Source organism: Hirundo rustica, chromosome 6 (assembly GCF_015227805.2).
Source record: "Hirundo rustica isolate bHirRus1 chromosome 6, bHirRus1.pri.v3, whole genome shotgun sequence".
NCBI lineage: Eukaryota > Metazoa > Chordata > Aves > Passeriformes > Hirundinidae > Hirundo > Hirundo rustica.
In genome coordinates, this window is record NC_053455.1 from 51,547,147 (window position 1) to 51,566,474 (window position 19,328).

The following is a 19,328-nucleotide window of genomic DNA, read 5'->3' on the forward strand; positions in this document are numbered from 1 at the left end:
TGGCCTTTTAAATCAATAATGGTGAGAAACAAGCATGGCCTGCAATCTGATGCCTACAAGCACCTGGGCTGGGCAAACATCAGTGGCGTGGGGAAGTGCGTTTTTAGTTTTATTTTCAAATAAACTTGGCTGCCCTGCACAGCAAGGTGAATAAGTACCATCAAAATTCTCTATTTTCTTCTCATTTTATTAAGGACCTCACCCAAATTTCAGCAAGTATTCAGTTAAATCAGCAAGTATTCTCCCACTGACTTCAGCCTGTATGATTCAACTACTAATTCAAATACTTTAAGATTATCTTCAAACTCCAAATTAACAAATTCACTTTTAGAGTCCACCCACTTTGCCCTGCAATTCATTTGACCCATTCTAAGCTCTGTCAAGTGCATTTGTTACAAACACACAAAGCTGCCTAGAAATGCAAATGCACACACCAAAAGAGAGACAGTGACATAAAAATTCCATGTGTCGCCAGGGAGCACTTACAGGGAATATCCCGGTAGCCGTTTTCTAGCGCTCGGAAGTAATTCAGGAATTCTTGAACAGGGATTTTGAAAATTTCAAACAAGCCAGTGTCTTGAAACAAGGCATAAGTTACCTAAATAAAGATTGAAATTAATTAAAGTCAGAAAGATGTACCAATGCATGCTCTGCTTTTTCAACTCTAAAAATATTCTTGTTTGTTATAATTTTACTTGCCCACAGACATGGAAATCACTGAAATTCCACTAAAGATTATCGGAATGCTATTGTCAAAGAGATATGCTTAATACATTTTTAGCACAAAAATGTGGATTTTTATGATCCTCTCAATAAAGAACAATAAAAGCTTTTATTTCATTACTGATAATTCTATGCACAACTGATTTTTAATGATGTACCCCAAAATTTTTTCATAAGGCTAAATAAGGCATGCTTTATTCCATTGGTGACCTAAAAAGAAGAAAATTATATTCTGACTTATTATTCACAACTTCAATTTTTTTAAATTATGACAGCAGAGTCATTAATAATAAAACAAAGAGAAATAAACAACACCAGCCCCCCCAAATACTGTGGCTGTTTTTGAGACTTTGGCAAAGAGATCTTATTTCTTGCCTTTATCATGTTTTATCTAGAATGTTTTTAACAAAACGAGCTGATAAATCAAGAAGTATTTCAAAAAGGTATTCAGAACTTCCATATATTAAGGTTTACATGTAGTGTAACATTAGTGTACTTCAAAGCCTAATGTCCCTCCAAGGCTGCAAATATTTAAAAAAAAAAAAATTAAAACAAGTCACTGTTACTCATTTTTATAATTTTCTTTTTCCTAGACAGGAAAATAATTCCTAGGAGAAGAACAAGAAGTTCCGAAGTGTGGGAGATGCTCAGAGGAGCAGGAGCTGCAAAATTAGGGGATATCATTCCAGGGTGGAAAACTAAGATACTGGAAATAAAACTGTTTAGTAGTCAAATCAGAAGCTCCATGATTGCTAAATTCATTGTAAAGAAGGAGACAGAAGCTTCCAGATGACCTTGACAAAAGGGAGAAGCTGAGGAAGTGCAAACAGAATCCTACTCTTGCACCTGCCAGCAGGTCTGGCTTCAGCAAACATGAAACTGCATGGAAGAGCTTAGTAATAAATCAGAAAGAGATAAAAAGGGTATGATATGAAGAAAGCAGCATGGAATAAATCTCATTTGTAGGCTCAAGAGGCAAAAGAATGCCTAAAAGATCACTTCTCTTCCCCCACAGGTGTAGTGCTGGCAGAAATATTTTACTGAAATAAAGAAAAAAGCAATGGTTTCACAAACAGAGTAGTAATTCTGAAAGCAGGAGGTAATTTTGCATAGAAAATGGCAGATTATTGCAAAACCTAATCAGTGTGAGTTTAACCTATTTACATTGAGAATAAAATTCAGAAAAACTTGAGCACGTTCTCTATAGATAAGCCATTTATTTATGGTTTGCAATGACATGTAGCACATGAGAAGTCATGTATCTGCTTTTCAAGATAGCATTCGCATAAATGTTAACTGCAGAACTTCCTCATGGCTGCAATAAAGGACAGCTTTACATACTCTCCTCCATATAATAAAGGACAACAAACCTGGCTAAGGATCCTTCCAGACTGATCTCCCATTTCTTTTACAAGGTCAAAAACTTGGAAATTCCAATTGTTCATCTTCTCCATTAGTGAATCATGGTCTAATAACATTGTTTCTAATGTAGAACTCTGTTCCACCTGTATGAGATTAAGACACTTCATCATCTCTAAAACAACAATGAAAACTAATTTATCAGTTGTGCTGGCAAAAAAAGCCTTGAAAATGATAAATCATTAGTGAATTTATTGAATGGTGCTGCAACTACGGCTATGAGAAAACTATAAATCAATATCACAAATAGCACACTTAAGGCTTGAGTTTTCCTGCTTTGGGCAGCAGATTCCAGGGCTTTCTGAGATGGTGCTAAATTTTCCTTCTTATATATTTTTAAACAAGATGAGTTAATAAAACAGAGCAAAAAATATGCATAGGCTAACCAAAGATTTTCTGAGCTTTAAGAATAGGTTAATTGGACAAGCTTTTAAAACACCTGATGTGCAAATCCAAAATGTTAATAGCACTGTATTGAACATTCATTTGTAAATCTCACTGCAACTGCTGCATCTTTCATAAACCTCCAAAAGAAAATATTAGCCAATCAGTGTTTGAGCATACCCTCTCAACATTAAATCTACACAAATCAATACTGATCAGCAAAATCAATACAATCACAACCTTTCCTGTCATTTGCTAGTGACATTTATGCAAGATAAACAATTGTTTAACGAAAATTTGAATTCAAATCATGCACCGTAACCCCTTAGAAATTACTATTTTAGCAATGTAAAGGTCTCTTCACAGCAAGTTAGAAATGATAAAGAAATACTGAATTGAGAAAAGCAATTGCAAGTGTTTGGGTTTTTTGCAATTACATGCTTACAAGCAGTTTATTTTGTGTTTGATCGACCATTTCCTTCTTTTCATCTTTCCTCTTCTCTGTATGGTGGAAAGATTCTTTGGAGATGTTAGCACTTGCAATTTCACCTTAAAGAAAACACATACAGAAATACTATATCAATAATTGATTTTTAAATTACTACTGGTTAATATTTTTCAACTGATCATAGAGATTTGTCACAGAAATACAAGTAATAGCTTGTTTGTAAACCATTTTATTTAAGAAATATGCAAAGAAATTAATAAAGGACAAAATTTATTTGACAAAACCTAGTTGAAGATTAAGAAAAGCTGAAAGCATAGCTTTTATACTAAAAAATTGGTTCAGTGATTAGTTTAGCTTAGTTGGTAAAGCACTGGTTTGATACATGGAGTACAGAGCTATAAAGCTATTAGTGGAAGTTTGTTTTAAAATCCTTACGATGAAGCAGGCAATATTTTGTTTTATTTTGATTATTCTAAAGCACAAAATAATGTAAAATACATACATAGGTTAAAATATATGGAAAATTATGTAGAAATAGTAACACTTTAACTTAACTGGCTTGGAAAAAAAAAAAAAAAGCAGTAAGTTGATATCAAGTATTTGTCTATTTTGAAATCCCACCTGATTTTCTGTCTCTGTATTCTGCAAAGTCTGGTTCTGGTATTGGAACAGGCTTGAGTATCTGACGTCCACAGCTTACAAAATACATGAAAAATATTTACAACATTCAGTAACTTTCTTCTTTTGCTACTGCTGTCTTCTACTGAAAAATATCTGCAGATTACTTTTTTTAAAAAGGCTTAGGAAGACTCCTTCAACAACTGAACTAAATTTGGCACACATTGATTTAATCTGTCCTTAGATAATAATCAAACATCACCTCCCTCAGACTTAGACCCCATAATTATTAAAGTAGAGTTTGTAACCAAGAAAACATACAGAAACACAGAATCCGATTCCCAAGTAAGAAACCCTCCTTTTCTAAAATTCCACAGAATATTGTTCATCTACAATAACAGCTGCTGAGAAGGACGGGCCATTTCTAAGCAGCGACATATATTCAGCATTCTTTATTCTCCCCTGGTTAACACAGTTACAGATTATTATGAGATTTATGCCCTTTTTCAACCCTAGTAGGGGCACAGGTCTTGATTTTTTTTTTTTCATTTTAATTGCATTCTTTTCAACCCATACGAATTGACTGAAATTATAACAGAGTTTACAGTACCTGCTACACATATAACCTACAGGTGTTTTAACTGGCTGCTGAAAATCTGGAGAGCTAGGTGTGTGTCCTGGAGGCTTGTGTATGTTAATGCTCGGTTTTGTGAGGAAATCAGCAGTGTCAGGGAACTCTACAGGTGACCAGTTGCTGAAAGCCCCGCTGGAGACAGATCCGTGGCTTGGTGAACCCACGGGACTCAGGCTGGGAGAAGCACCTTCCAAAACAAACATCACATGGGGTTCAGATGACAATAAAGTCATTGCTGTTTACAAAGACTGGATTTAAACAACAAGGGACACGCCGATGTTATTTTAGTGCTGTGTTTACATGAAAAAACCTGTGCTGTACCACCCTGTTATTACAAATTGCATGATCCTACCTGCTCGCCTGGGACCCATGTGATGAGTCAAGGTCACAGAGGATGATCTTTGCTTTGGTATTGTCAGCAAGTTTGCACCAAAAGACCCATTTGAGTGAGATCCTTGGCTGAAAAGAAAACAGTAAAGTTTGTTTGTTTGTTTGTTCCCTAGTTTGTCTTCCACTTTTATTAAATAAAATTCATTTAAAATAGCTACACTGCCCAGTGACTGGTCCACCACCATTCAAGAAAGAGAGAATACTACAAAGCAGTCAAATGCAAAGTCAGCTAGAAAATATATGTCAATCACATGAAATAAAAACTGCTGTGTACTGAATGAAATCAACTTTAAAAACTTAAAAACTTGAAAAACCTAACACAGTCGTAAAATGATGCAGTAAATATACTCAGACCGTGTGTGATAGGTTTTACTTTCTAACACACCGCTTTCCTTTAATATTTGAAGCAGGCTGCTTCCTAACAGATCTGAGGATTTATTACTTTAGAAGCACAATGAAAACTTTACACAGCCACATGAATTTTGCATATTCAATTAATTATTTTATGTATTATAAACTTAAACCTGAAGCTGGTTTTGGCATCAAAGTGTATTTTGCTTCAGCGGCAAAATCCTTCAACTGAATTGCTCAATCCTGCCATCTGCTGTTCTAGGGACAAAATTTCACGCCAGAATTTAAAATCACATTTCCTTTAGTGACCAAAAATGTAATATGCAATTAAAAATAACTGCATATGTTTACTTCAAAGTGAAAAGAGTTTTCATAGAACTCTTTAATCTCAGGAGGGGAAAATAGAATTTACCAAAACAGATTTAATCTTCTTTTAGCTGATCGTTTAAAAAAAAAAAAAAAAAGTCCAATACGGAAATAATATTTGATCTCCCATTGCTAGTTTAAACACATGAATATGAAAAATGAGTTCAAGAATAAACATGGATTTATTTCTGTGTATCTCTAGCTACTGGAGAGGGTCCAGTGGAGGCCATAAAGATGATGAGGGGTCTGCAGCATCTCCCATATAAGGAGAGGCTGCAGGAGCTGAGTCTGGTTAGTTGAGAGAAGGCTGAGAGGGGATCTCATTAATGTTTATAAATATCTCAGTGGTGGGCTAAGGGGATGGTGCCAGACTCTTTTCACTAGTGCTCAGAAAGAAGAGGAGCAGCAATGGCCATAAACTAAAACACTTGAAGCTTCACCTCAACATGAGGAAGAACTTTATATTTTGAACTTGTGTTTGAATGAGAAACCAAACCAAAAATTTGCATACAAAAAAACCCAGAAGTTCCCAGGAACTGCTTTTGAATAGTAAGGAAAGTGAGGAAACCCTGTGTAAATGTACACTGAGACTGCAGCAAGAGGGCTGAGACTCAAATTGAAATCCCAGGCTTACTAAGGTAAAGCAATTTTTCTGGTCCCTGGTTATTTCCAGTGCATACAACTGGGGAGGTTCATCTGGACACTGAGCATCAAGTCAGCATGGAAATATAATATTTTAATGACTCCTACTGCTCTTATTAGAATCTTCAATTATACTCCACACACAAACTACAATTAAGTTTTACAATGTAAAAACTTAAAGATCATATTTTATTCAAGGGGGAAAAACCACTGAAAGGGCCAAATTATTTAAGTGGTTCACTTTAATAGAAGACCGATAATTAAATTCTTGCACATGTGTATATAAATTTCTATCCACTACTAATAATTACCAGTTATCAGCATAACTCACTTTTTTTAAAAAAATGCATCTATTATGCTTTCCTTATGACCTATATAGAACCATTAAGAAAAAAAACCAAAAACAAATAACCAAACAAACAAACAAAAACCCAAACAACCAAACAAACCAAACAAAACAAGAAAAGCAAAACCACACATATTTTTACAGATTTCAGAAGCAAAGGCATTCTCATTTATACATTTAAATAAAATTAAATGTGTGAATTTTCACTAATATACATTACACAAAAAGAAAAAAGCCCACACATTTAAATCCTAATTTAGATCTTATCTTAATTTTGGAAATAAAAGCTCTAGTTGCACCATATTTACTAACATGTAGAGAAGAGATTACTACCTTAAAGTATCTTACACTTTGTTTGATGACTGGAGGAATAATAAACATTATAATACACACAACCAGTGGCTACCAACCACAAGAAAATTGTCTCACATTTTTAATTATGCATGGGTATACGGAAGTTGCTAAGTGATACATATTTTAAATAAAAAGAAGGAAGAAGCCAACAGAAGTTTAGAGACCAAACTAGTTTGTTTTGCAATCACGTATGTTGGACTTTTTTTTCATTTCCTACTCAAGCTTCTATCAAGGCTTACTTACCATGACAGAGCACACCATCTAACCTCGGCATGACCTGATTTCTATGTAAGATCAACCAGAGTTACAAAGCATAGTACATCATTAACTTTTCCAGTTTATGCTGGCAGAATTTGGTGACTTAATTCGCAAGATTTCACATCAAATACTTCGGCTGCCAAGTTCCAGCTTTACTATTGCCCTTAAAACGCTGTTCTGTGCTTACCTTGGTGTGTTATATTCCTGATGGGATCTCTTGCTAATGTTACTCCGTTCCCATCTAGGTGATGTTGATTCTATAGCTGACAAGCCAGAAACTCCTGAGGATCGTCTCAGCTGTGGGGTTGGCAGGCTGCTCCTGCTACTTAGTCCCTGTTGAGTAATTTGGCCATGGTTAAAATCCATGGAAGTAAAAGCAGATGTTAATTTGTTTGTTTGTACGGGCTATTTATTTCTTATTTTATTAGTGAAACAGCTGATTGTAGTATCTTACCACAGGAATGGTATCTTACTCCAGGTGGGGTCTCCCGAGGGCAACAAGGCCAGGAGATAAGAGATGTGCATACTCAGGGGGTTGCCTAGACAACTTTTACTTGCCTAGACTGTGAAATCTGTTAAAACCATGACTGTTAATAACAGCAGAAATCCACTCATCCATGCTGGCAAGCATTCCACTGTCATACACTAAGAAACCTGTGGACAGTTCTAGGGACAGTGCCGATGGAAGTGGATAGTGTTTCTGTTGCAGAGTAGTCTTGCAATGTTTTTGTCTCATATTTAATTTTTTTCTTTCTGAATACTTGGCAGTTTACACTTCCAAGAAACCCAAGGGGAAGGGTTAGTAGTAGATAACCAGTTATGACTAGCCCAAGGACTGAAGCTCTGTTTCAGTTACATTATTTTCCTTGTTTTTTATCCTTTCATATCAAGGAGAACAGGCAGTTCACCACTGAATCATAGAATGGTCTGTGTTGGAAAGGACCTTAAAGATCCTCTAATTCCAACCAGCCCTGCTGTGGACAGGGACACCTTTCCCTCGACCAGATTGCTCACAGCCCCATCCAGCCTGGCCTAATACTCAATCTAACCCTGCCCTCTTTCGGTTTGAAGCCATTCCCCCTTGTCCTGTCACTACATTCTTGTTTAAATAATCCCTCTCCACCCTTCCTACAGGCTCCCTTCAGCTACTGGAAGACGACAATCAGCTCACCCCAAAGCCGCCTCTTCACCAGGCTGAACAATCACAATTCTCTCAACCATTCCTTGTAGGAGAGGTGCTTCAGCCCTCTATTCAACTTGAGGTTCCCCTAATCGACTTGCAAATTATAACTGAACACACTTTGGAAGCCAGTCAGGGAAGAGAAATAAAGATGTACATAATATACAGCAAAAAAAAAAAAAAAAAAAAAAAAAAAAAAAAAAAAAAAAAAAAAAAAGGAGGAGACCTTCTAAATTCCAAGTCAGAGAAAGAGAGAATGGGAACCTTTCAAGATAGTCCATTTTGAAGAAATACTTTCATAATATTTTCTTTGCTGTTATAACCTGGAATTTTTGCTCACTTATGTGGTTTCTAAAAGCAAAATAAATCTTTCTCTTGCAGTAACATACACAGGGGGAAATATTTGGGCTTACTCTTAAACATATACCTGCGCCAAACAATTACTGAATGATTGTAGCAAGCACTAGGCAAATTTCTATACAGAAAATCCCCAAAACTTGAGGAAAAAGGAGAAAAAGAGAATAGGTGTAAAAACCCATAATATTTCAATCTTACATACTCTTTATAACTGGTCTCCAGCAATGAATATTTTTCATTTCACTCTATTTCGACTAGCTATTAAGAAATTTTAAAAACCAAAAGGTACACCAATCCTTAGCAGCTTTTAAAGAAATCCACAAAGAAAAACATGTGGAATGACTGTGATCCCTGCCCAACCGATTCCCGCAGGTATCCATGTGACATTACAAGAAAATTCATACTGGAGTGGTTCTGCAGGATCTTCCACAGAGTAACCTGTAGACACTGAGTTTTTCCCCTAAAAATATGGTTCTCAACAGACATTTCTCAGGCTGAATCAGGCTCCAAAATACTAAGCCAACAGGATGATCAGTTTGGGCCAGGTTGCCCACTTCCTGGAAATGTAAACAACTACAGGGCATGTTCAAGAGCAGCCTCCACAATAAACAGCCTCAAGCAGTCAATACTGGGGTGGAATTTTTAGCTCTGATGCTCTACAGCTGAGTTTCTATATTCCAGGGTTTTTTCCACCACATTCCTTACCATTTCATATAGTAACTACCCTCTTGCTTTCACTTATTAACCCCGAGCAATGGAGAAGTGACAGAAGATTTTACATTGTTCTCATAAAGTGATTTGCTGAAGAAAAAGGAGGGATATTATTGATGGTTAGGTCTGTTCCTTTTTTTTTTCTTTATAGAATTTTTCCCCGTAAACTGCTAAGAGACTAAGTACTGGTGCTTAGATAGTGCCTGACCAACACAACGGAGATGGCCGAAAGTCGGAAGAGGGGAAGATCTTGGGGCAGTTTTGGGGCAGAAAAAGAACAGAGCTGGAGGCAGCTTGGCTCTTCTTGCTCTCAGCATCAGAGAGAGGATGACCAAGCTGCTGCTTACTGTGGGAGAAGTCCACTGTCAACAGAAAGTCCGGTCCCGGGACTAATCTACCATAATCTGCTCATGCGCTCAGGAATTCTGAGCTCCTCCGCCTGCCCTGTTGGAGCTGGGCCAGCCCTGCCACGCCGGTCCTGGCCTCTTCAGCACTGCTTCTTCTTTTTGCTACGCTGTAGCCCCGCACCCCCTGCCTGCCCGGGACATCCCCGCTGCCTGTTGAGGACATCCTGCTGTTCCAGCCACCAGCCCGGGAGCTTCCACCATTCCAGCTTGGTGCTCTCGGAGTCCCAAGGGATCAGACTGCCCTGGGCTTTGTGAAACAAAGCCCCTCGAGGCTCCTGGTTCTGTTTATTATTAATGCTGTAGCTGTTGTTTGTTTGCCTTGTTATACTTGCTAGTAAAGAACTGTTATTCCTTTCCCCATACCTCTGCCTGAAAAGCCTCTTTAATCTTCTAAATTATAATAACTTGGAGGGAGGGGATTGGAATTCCCTGTTCCTAGAGAGGCCCCTGCCCCCCCTAGCAGATACCTGTCTTTCAAACCGAGACAGATAATTTTTCCTTTTACATAGCTAATTTGCTTCTTTATGATGGTTGGTTTGCTGTCCACAAGAGCAAATTTCTTGAGGGAAAAAAGTCAATGAAAAAGCCACACTGATAGTAATGGTTGGATAAAGAATATGGAAGAATCAAGATCAGCCCTGTCTGTCCCATATCATAAGATTATAACATCTTCAATTTATATTTGCTGTTATTTTGAGGAACGATATGGTCAGGGTGCAGACCAGTGCTCATACATGTTTATCCATCAAACACTTGAATTTTCATTTTAGTACCTATCTCCATTTCATTCAACGAGTTTTCACAGCTTTTGACCTTAAACATTGTCCATAGGTACTCAGTAGAGAACCTGCTATGCACATAGGGGCATTCTTTCTAGATGAATTTTCCTTTATCTATTTTTTTTTTTTTTTTCTTTTTTTAATTGCAACACACAGATGGATGAAAATGAAAGTCACTTGACCTTGAGCAGCTTCCGGTCTTTTTCAGCAGGATCCTCTATTTCAGGGCAGGGGAAGAAACCAGGAAAGGGTGTGAATGGGCTGGCCTTTGGCCTGCACGCTCCTGAGAAAGCGCCAATGAGGCTGTTAATGCTTCGAAGGGAAGAGATCATGTGTGGTGGGAGACACGGGTCACTCAGGAGCTCCGTGAGCAGGTTCCGAGCATCGTTCAGTGCTGAGACATCAACTCCATTCCCACTGCCAGCACTCTGGAACAGATGGAAATGTTACAAACTATTAACATATCAAAACACTTCAGGGTATTTCTTTGTTTCAAATAAGTATCTTCTGCATTGCAAATGTCACAAAATTGAATTTTAAAAAATCAATGCAACATAATTTTTTTTAAAGAAAATATATATAGACATTCGGAGAGCAGCATCTGCAGGTTTTTGTCACACACACAAAAAAGTAATTCACAATTCAACATTAGTTTTCAGTTTATTTTTCTGTATTTGGAATCTGTTGACAATTTTTTTATCTCTGTTTTCATTACTTTGTCTCAGCATTAAATTTGGTATTTATTCTCTTCCAACAATATCAACAAATTTTGTCAAACTGTTAGAGCCCCTTGCAGAGGTGCAATTTCCACAACATTAAAAGTTTAATTAACCCTGATTCTACTGAAAGAAATTATAAAAAATTTGTCCAAACAAAAATTATTAGTTTAAATTTTGCATAATTCTCTGAACAGGAACAAGAACAGCTTACTACAATATAAGAGACAGAGGGAAAAATTAGCAAATATAACATCAACAGAAAAACTGAAATCTGGCAGTTTGAACAGTTTTGAACTCGTACTCAATCACATTTCACAAAAAAAATCCAATTAAATTCACAATATACTGACCTGGTAATAGGGCTTGTAGCATTGCTTCAAATCCCAATCCCAAAGTATCATCTGTAAAGATAAAAATAAAAATAATAATAATAATAATAATAAAATTAGGTGATGTGTTTATGTTGAAAAACAGCAATGGCTTAAATTTCAATTACGTGATGCAATAAGAAATGTTTCTCCCTTCATTTTTTCATATGTAATTTGGGCCATATTCTCAGTTAATGCTACCCAGCAAGAGCCCTAAAGAAGAATTTAAAGAAACTGCATGCAAAAGAAATATCATTATGACAGAATAATATGGCCTTATTTCAATATTTTTAGATTGCTTATAAATCATTCAACATGCACATTAAATTTGGTGGTGATGGTGCTTTCCTGCTCCTATTGACCTCAACCTACAAAAGCAAATCTAGCCTAAAATCATCAAAATATTTTTTTCTCTCCAGAATCATCCAAACAGAAGCAATTTTTTGTAAAAACAGTGAAGAAAGCATTACATTAAATCATGTACTTTTAAAAGGGGGGGGGGGGGGGGGGGGCGCAAAAATCTCTCCAGAAGTTAAAAATTGGTACTTTAAAAAACATTTTCTTGCAGGAGGTTTTGTTGGGCTTTGCTGCTTGAACATGGCTACAAAGCCCCACGTTCTGAATAACTTCACTAAACCCACCAAACCCACAAAAGAACGTCAGCAACACAATCTGAAGATGCTATCAGCTTCAAGTACGTCAACAGCACTCACTTAATTTGTCTTCTATACTGACAAAAAATGAAAACAACATACAAGAAATGAAATTCAGATGTCTGTTCTGTTTCAAAAGCTTTCAGTCTTCATGACTTCTTGACAGATTCTAATTATTCTCTGATAAATTAATCCATTTGCAAAATGTGTATTCACAAATTAAACATAGCTTTTCTCTCTTTTTCATAGCTACAGAGCACAAATAACATGCCGATACTGCACTTGGTAATTCATATTTTGCAATCCTGGAAGTTCTTGTACTTATTTTTATAGGTGAGAACTAGGTATGTTTTTGTTCTTCTGGGACTAACAGCACTTCCATGGAGAAAACACGATGTTCCAGGCCAGCGCTTGTCCAGAGGAAGGTGCAGAAAGTGTCAAAAAAGAAACACAGGTGGGGACGTGTCAGCAATGCCCAGGCAAGGGAGGCGCTTAAAGGCTCTTTTTCTCTTCAGTTATCTTTGCAGAGATGCCACTAAGCTACATCTAAAGTTAATAGTTATGACATCCGCTTGCTAGGAAAAATGAAGAGATCTACCCCGAAGCGTCTGCTTGAAATGGGAGTAAGTAGTGCTCTATCATAAAATCATACTGTGTAATACTGGGTAAGGCAAGCAGATCAAAATCAAGAATTTAGGTATTTGAGAGTTTGGGGGTTTTTTAAGTGACTAATGTAGCTACTTTTTTTTTTTTTTCAGTTGTCTGTCATTGATAAACAGTAAGATAATGACCAGCATTCTCTGGCCATACCCATTTTGCCGTGATGCATTTGGTTTTAGCAACATCTTGTCAGATGGGGTTGGCTTTTTTTCATTTGTTTGTTTGTTTGAGTGGTTTTATTAAATTTTCTTTATTGGGAATGAAGCTCCTCTTTCTAGATTGATGCTTCTTTACTGTATTGAACATCAGCAAATCTTTTGGTTTCATTCTGTCCTCACACACAGAGACTGCATTAATCTGCTTCATTAACTTTTGCCTCAATCAGCAGCAAAGATCAGCTGTCCACATGGGTTTTGTTAGTTGTATTAGTAACCTTTGATACTAATGGGCCACAGGGTTGCGTCAGCTCGCTCGTAATCTTGCAGCCTCCATTAGGGGACACAAAAGAGGTTTCCCTCTTAGAGCATTTTTTTTTTTCTTTTAAATATGTGGTATGTTAGCTAATTTTATTTATTTGCTACAAATGAGCTCACAATAATAAGAAGAAACTAACAACCAACAAACAAGCTAACCAAACAAATTAGCAAACAAAAAACCAAACCAATAAACATCTTGCTTACTCCAGAAAATTTCTGAACCAAACCATTTACTGCAACTCCTTTATTCATCCTTTAAGCCACATGTACACGTACACATGCTCACATAAGCTGTGCTTTAGGGGGTCAACCTTTATGACTAAAAACGTTCAAAACCTTCCTTTCAGTTTTAGCCCTGCTACGGTAAATAAATAGGCTCTTGTGACCCATGCTCACCCAGTAAACACAAGGCAGAAAAATCTCCCAATCTACTTTCAATGCAAGTATTTGTTTGATATTTTAAGTGGTGGGGCATAATTTTATGCAGAGTTTTATTTAAATGAAAAATTTCACAGCTTGAACTTGTCACTGAAAATTTTCTGCTGCCGCTTAAACCAGAAGATTTAAGCTTCTCCACTGATACCAATTTTACAGCAAGGAAACTAAAGCAGTTTTAAAATTAATAGAACTTCAGTTTACATGTACTATGCTATCAGATTTTTCTTTAATTCACTATCTATTACCATTAATTAGAAGCCATAACCCCTGAGAGAAGACAAAGCAGTGTATCAACCTAACTAGCAAACTACCACAGTCTGTCACATTTCTACCTGCCTCACAACGAAGTAATTAACATCAACTGATGAGCAGTTTAGGTACAAAGTAGCAATCTCTGTTGCCAGGCACGACAGGAGGGGAAAAAAAAAAAAAAAAAAAAAAAAAAAAAAGGCAGCAGATCTCTAACGATGAATATTTTTCCACGGTAAATCCGACTTGGTTCTTCTCTACACTAAGCAAATCCTCGCAGGTTAGTAGTGAGAGGGGGGTTACCTTTCCTTAGGTGCTGGGAACGCACCACAAGATGGCACTCAAAATCCAAAAAGCCTCCCCCACGAAAACAATTTCAGGAGAAAGCAGAGGAAAGCAGCAGGATGTTCCTTAACACACCTTCTGCAGAATTGCCAGGGTTTGAAAGACAAGGACGGTGACGATTTTAAAGGTTAACAGCTGATAAATCCTATTTCTCTATTTAAAGAAGAATTTTCTCCTTAGGACTAAGAAAATTTTACTCTTTGTCTCACTACCTACCAGACTTAGTTTAAGTAGCCTAACTCCATACCTTGCAAGTTAAATCCCGAATGCTAAACAAGCAGCATTTCTGGCACTACTTTTTGTTGAGAGCTTAGCCGTCCAAGTTCCTTTTCATTACTGTGCATCAACAAAAGTTACAAAGTATTCCCAGGGTCGCACGGATCTTACAACAGGAGTGAAATGACACCGTTTATTTTGACCTACTGTGAACAGACCAAGGGACCTTAAAATAGGTCTTAGGCAGAGCCCCAGCAATTTCTGATTTTGCAACCAGGAGACTTGTTGCAGAAAGATCTGTACCCTGTAATACTGAGATTTTGTAATCCATTGCACATAACGTTCTTCCCTCACCTCCTCCATCAAGAAACACCTTATCTAGGATGGACTTGAGTCATAAAAGTTCCAAGCTGCAACTTAGACCTCTGCTTAGTAGCTCACACACTTCGGCTTTGAGCGTCCCTCGTTAGCGGCAACATCACAGCAACCGCACGTTTCGGAGCTCCTCTGAAAATCAAACTTCAGCGGGCTCTGACATTGCAGACGAACTTCTGAAAGGGGGCAAATCTACAGCCATTCCCACCAGAAATACGTATAGGAAATTACCAGTCAGTTTGGAGGAGAATTTCTCCTATCAGCCTGACTCCAGCCCCAGAGTCTTCCCAGCTTATCCAGAGAGCCATGAACACACTTTCCTGGTTTTATATAATTGTCTGACAAGCTGATCAGGGGTTTGGAGGACAGCTTCCACAGAAAATAGCTTTAAATAGAAAAAAAAACCGAACCAAAACAAAAGCCCACACACATCCACCATGCCCTGTTCTGTAACAGGAAGGGACTGTATTACTTTTAACTATAATAATTAAATCTATTTAGCTTCTGAAATAAATTTCAACATGGTTAAAAGAAGAAAAGCCAGCTTATAGAACCCCTTTAAGTACAAGTGATTTTTCCCAATTTGGCCATCACCGGGCAGCGTAGGTCAAACTGAAACTTGTCACTCAAAACAGGCTAAGGGCCTCAAGAGAATGAATTTGCATCACTGAAAACAATTTTTTTTAAAGGCTAAAAAACGTGTTAAAATTCAACAAATCCTCCCCAAAGTTACTATTCTGAACAATGAACACAGTATTCAGTACCATGGGTGTTCAGTGAGATCTCAGGAGGTTTTAAATGCCTGTCACTTAGTGGATACATGCAGAAAAATTGACAGTAGGCATCGGGCCTGTGTTTTCTCAAACTACAAAAGCAATATTTCCATGTACTTCAGAGGAGTTGCCTTGCTGTGTGGACACAAGAACATCAACCTAACCATCACCAAACCTTAAGGATAGCACTTTGGCGAAGCACACGCTGTTAGCAATGTTAAAAACCCCCCAAGGTAACAATAACAAAGACCGTCCCGAAACCAGCTTCGAGCTCCAACAGCAGCAGCAAGGCAACGCTGGTTTTCACAAAATAATAGGGAGAAAGTGCTCCTCGGAGAAGTTTATAGTCTAAGTAAACCTAAAACAGATGAGAAATGAGAGAAGACAATCAAGGCAAACCAGCCTTCAGGGGGGTTGGGTTTGTTTTGGTTTTAATTATTTTTCCATAGAAAAGGTTATCTTTCCTATCACAGTGCACCCAGTGGTTCCAAGTGGTTCCAAGGCCTGGAACAGAAGTGTCTTTCGGAAGAGTTGATGCCATGGAAGGTGGAGGCTTTTTAGATCTTCTTTTTACAAATACCACAGATCAATTTGTCTAAAGACCTGTTTGAGGAGTATTTTCAACTTCCAAAGGCTTAAGCATGATAAAAGACTATGGATTTTACTTTTGTCAAGCTGAAAATTGCTGTACTATTATTACCGCTGAAATCCCTATAAAAGTACACTAAGTATTTTTAAACCATTTATTTTAAATTTAATCTTAAACTCAAAATATATTTGACTAGATAACTGTGAAGTGATGTTTTCTTAATAATTTAATGTACAAAATACAAAATCACATCAGCTTAGTTTTTCCACAATTATTTGTTTGGTGAAAAGTTAAAGTAAGAACAATACTAATGCTTATGCAGAGATTTAAAATACATAGCTACAAAACAAAACAAAACAAAACAAAACAAAACAAAGGTATTTCAGATCTTTAGAAAACTAAAAATCAATTTTAAAAGTTGAATATAACCAACACTATTCTGCATTCCACAAGCGGAAACGTGCACACTAAGGCCACACACAATGTTAAAATTTCTGTCATTGCTATATGATTCCTTAAACCTAAAATAGGATTTCATTTCACAGGTGATACTTTTTAGAAGATTCAAAGTGTGCTTTAATGCTTGCAAAGAAAAGAAAACTTGTCCTATTTGAGAACATCAATTCCATTTCATGCTCCAAAATCTTAATGGAGAAAAATTAGGACAAAAATGAGTTTCTACTTCTGACTTAGTCTTTCATTGATCAAATATAAAGGATTCCTAGTTGCCAGTAGCATCTGTTTGACACCATTAGGCATTAGCTCCGTAAATAAGTATTTCCATAGCAACCAAGCATAGAATTAACTAAACAATGAAACCAACACCACAGCAACTTGATTCAGAAATCAACTCTGAGAAAATCACCTCATTCAAAAGCCAAATTCTGCAAATAGATGAGAAATAAATTTATTGTAAAATATGAAAAAGGTTGCATTACATACCCATTTCTTTTCATGACTGCCTTTCAAACAAGATTGATCCATTGCTTTTATTTCTAGATTATTCTTTTGTAGCAGCTTGAAATCAATTTTTATCCACGTAATTTAATAACAGGAAAAAAAAAAAAAAAAAAAAAAATCCCAGAGCAGGATTCAACCTTGAAGTCTTAGGGGTCTTATTTATTATTAGAGGTCTTTTCCCTCTCTGTAGAAAAGGTTGAAAAACTGTTGAAAACCAGTATGTTATTAAGTAGTTAAATTGTATTCAGTATGAACTAAAGGTGATGCAACCAAAGAATGACTCTCGAAGTAGAGGCAGCATTATTTAGATAACAAAGACAACGTTGTGTTGTGAAATCTTGCAGGTCAAAACAGCAGCCACTTGAGTAGATTGTTGTGATCAATGCAAAATACAGCCCTCAGTTCCATACCCTGGGCATTTGGAATCATGATGGTATTTCTCCACTCCCTAAACCTTCCCATGAAAATAAATGGAAGAGGGGAAAAAAACTAGGGTATTTTTGGAACCATAATACTTATCACTTCCTGACTCTATACACAATTTATTTATACAAGGTTGTAAAATGGCCAATGGGTTGTGAAGTCTGCAGATAGCCACAATCTTTGAACAGAAGCTGTGTGTACTTTCATGGTTCTGAGGTTTGGACACATATCCTGACGGAAACAGTCACATCCCCTATCCAACGACTCCGTTGTTGACTCTGCTGCACTCTTTTAGGAAAGACATTACTTTTGCTTTCTTAAGAGCCTTGAAATCTTCCTTCAGTGAAAAGAGATTTGCCTCTTCTTAATTGCTTTATTTAGCACTCTTCTGTACACTAAATAGTACCTGCGATATATTAGGCTGGACGCGTAAGAACAACACTGGATCACGCAGGTGTCTCACCGCCACAACGTTGCCAGCAGACTCCCCAGTATCCTGATCTTCCCTGCAAATACAAGCCTTTGACAAGAGCTGCACCTAAGTAAACTTTAGTCAGTCACTTCGGAGTTTTCACAAGCTTAGTTACTATTTTCAGTAACTTTGCCCTCAGCACAGATACAAAAACAGAGCAAAAATGCTCCAGCGTATGCTAAAGTTTTAAAGAAGCCTTCAGCAAGCTTATTCTTACAGCTAATACTGCTCCCTGCAAGCAGAAAAATATTTTCTTGTTTGGCTGAGGTTTTGTTTCTTTTTTTACATGTTTGTTTCATTTGGTTGTTTTTAAAAAGACATGCTACTTCTGCTTTTGTACCCAGGAGTATCAGCAGGACAGAGTCTACTTTGTCTGCTGTAGAAAGTTCTCAGTTCTTATTGCCTGTTTTATTTGGTGTGATCTTCTTTTTAATATATATATATATATGTATGTATGTATGTATGTATGTATATATAAAGATCTTTCAATGTTTCAAAAATGTTCTAAAAGGTAGAAAGTAGAGGGTTTTTTTCTTTTTATGTAGATAATGAAAAAAAAACTGTCTAAAACCACACTTAGGTCATTTCCTGTTCCTTCTAGGTTTTGTCAGACTTGCACGTCAGAGTAAAGGCCAACCAGTAATTTATGGCAACTGGGGGAGGGAGGGCAGAGGGGGAAAAAAAAAGCCTGCTATGTGCAGATCCTTTAATTGCCCATTATAAGCATTTTCCTTTGGAGCATGTGTTTCTAATCACCATCAAAGGAAAGCAATAGTGCTAGGTGGATTACTGCTCTGCTCCGGTGCAGTTCCTTTGGAGTTCTGGCATTCTGCACCACTTTTACTGTCATCCAAAACCCAAAGCAGTTTTTTCTTTTTTTTTTTCTTTTTTTTTTTTTTTTTAAGTGGTGTTTATTTTGCAGAAAGCAAGATCTAGAAATTGCTCCCCAAACATCCTTTTCCCATTTACCTATTGGCATTATTTTACAATTATACACAGTAAAAGCCTTTACTGCTGTGTTGACACACTGTTAATGCATCATGTTGGAACAGACAGAGGAAAGAACCTCACATTTTATCTTCCTTCAGTAGAAGGATGAGCAAAAATCTTATGCTGAAATATTTCACTGTATGCTGATGTATTCTTAAGGCAGTAACAAAAAACGCTTAGAGATGAAGCAATTTCTCCTTCTTATGACTCACGTTTTTCAATCAATTGGTGGTTTTCCACCTATTACCCTGAAAT

General features: G+C 37.0%; 1 protein-coding gene across 1 annotated transcript in view; it reads right to left on the bottom strand.

Annotated features, from left to right (window-relative positions):
* The window catches only part of PDE3B (phosphodiesterase 3B), an 82,294-nt gene that overhangs the window by 8,070 nt on the left and 54,896 nt on the right, over positions 1-19,328 (bottom strand). Inside the window, exons 2-10 of the mRNA XM_040067857.2 lie at positions 11,437-11,487; positions 10,550-10,795; positions 7,121-7,266; positions 4,579-4,685; positions 4,203-4,413; positions 3,596-3,669; positions 2,972-3,075; positions 2,094-2,228; positions 487-598 (exon numbers count right to left, since the gene is read on the bottom strand). Of these exons, the coding sequence (XP_039923791.1) occupies positions 487-598; positions 2,094-2,228; positions 2,972-3,075; positions 3,596-3,669; positions 4,203-4,413; positions 4,579-4,685; positions 7,121-7,266; positions 10,550-10,795; positions 11,437-11,487 (1,186 nt within the window). The remainder of the gene's footprint in view (positions 1-486; positions 599-2,093; positions 2,229-2,971; positions 3,076-3,595; positions 3,670-4,202; positions 4,414-4,578; positions 4,686-7,120; positions 7,267-10,549; positions 10,796-11,436; positions 11,488-19,328) is intronic.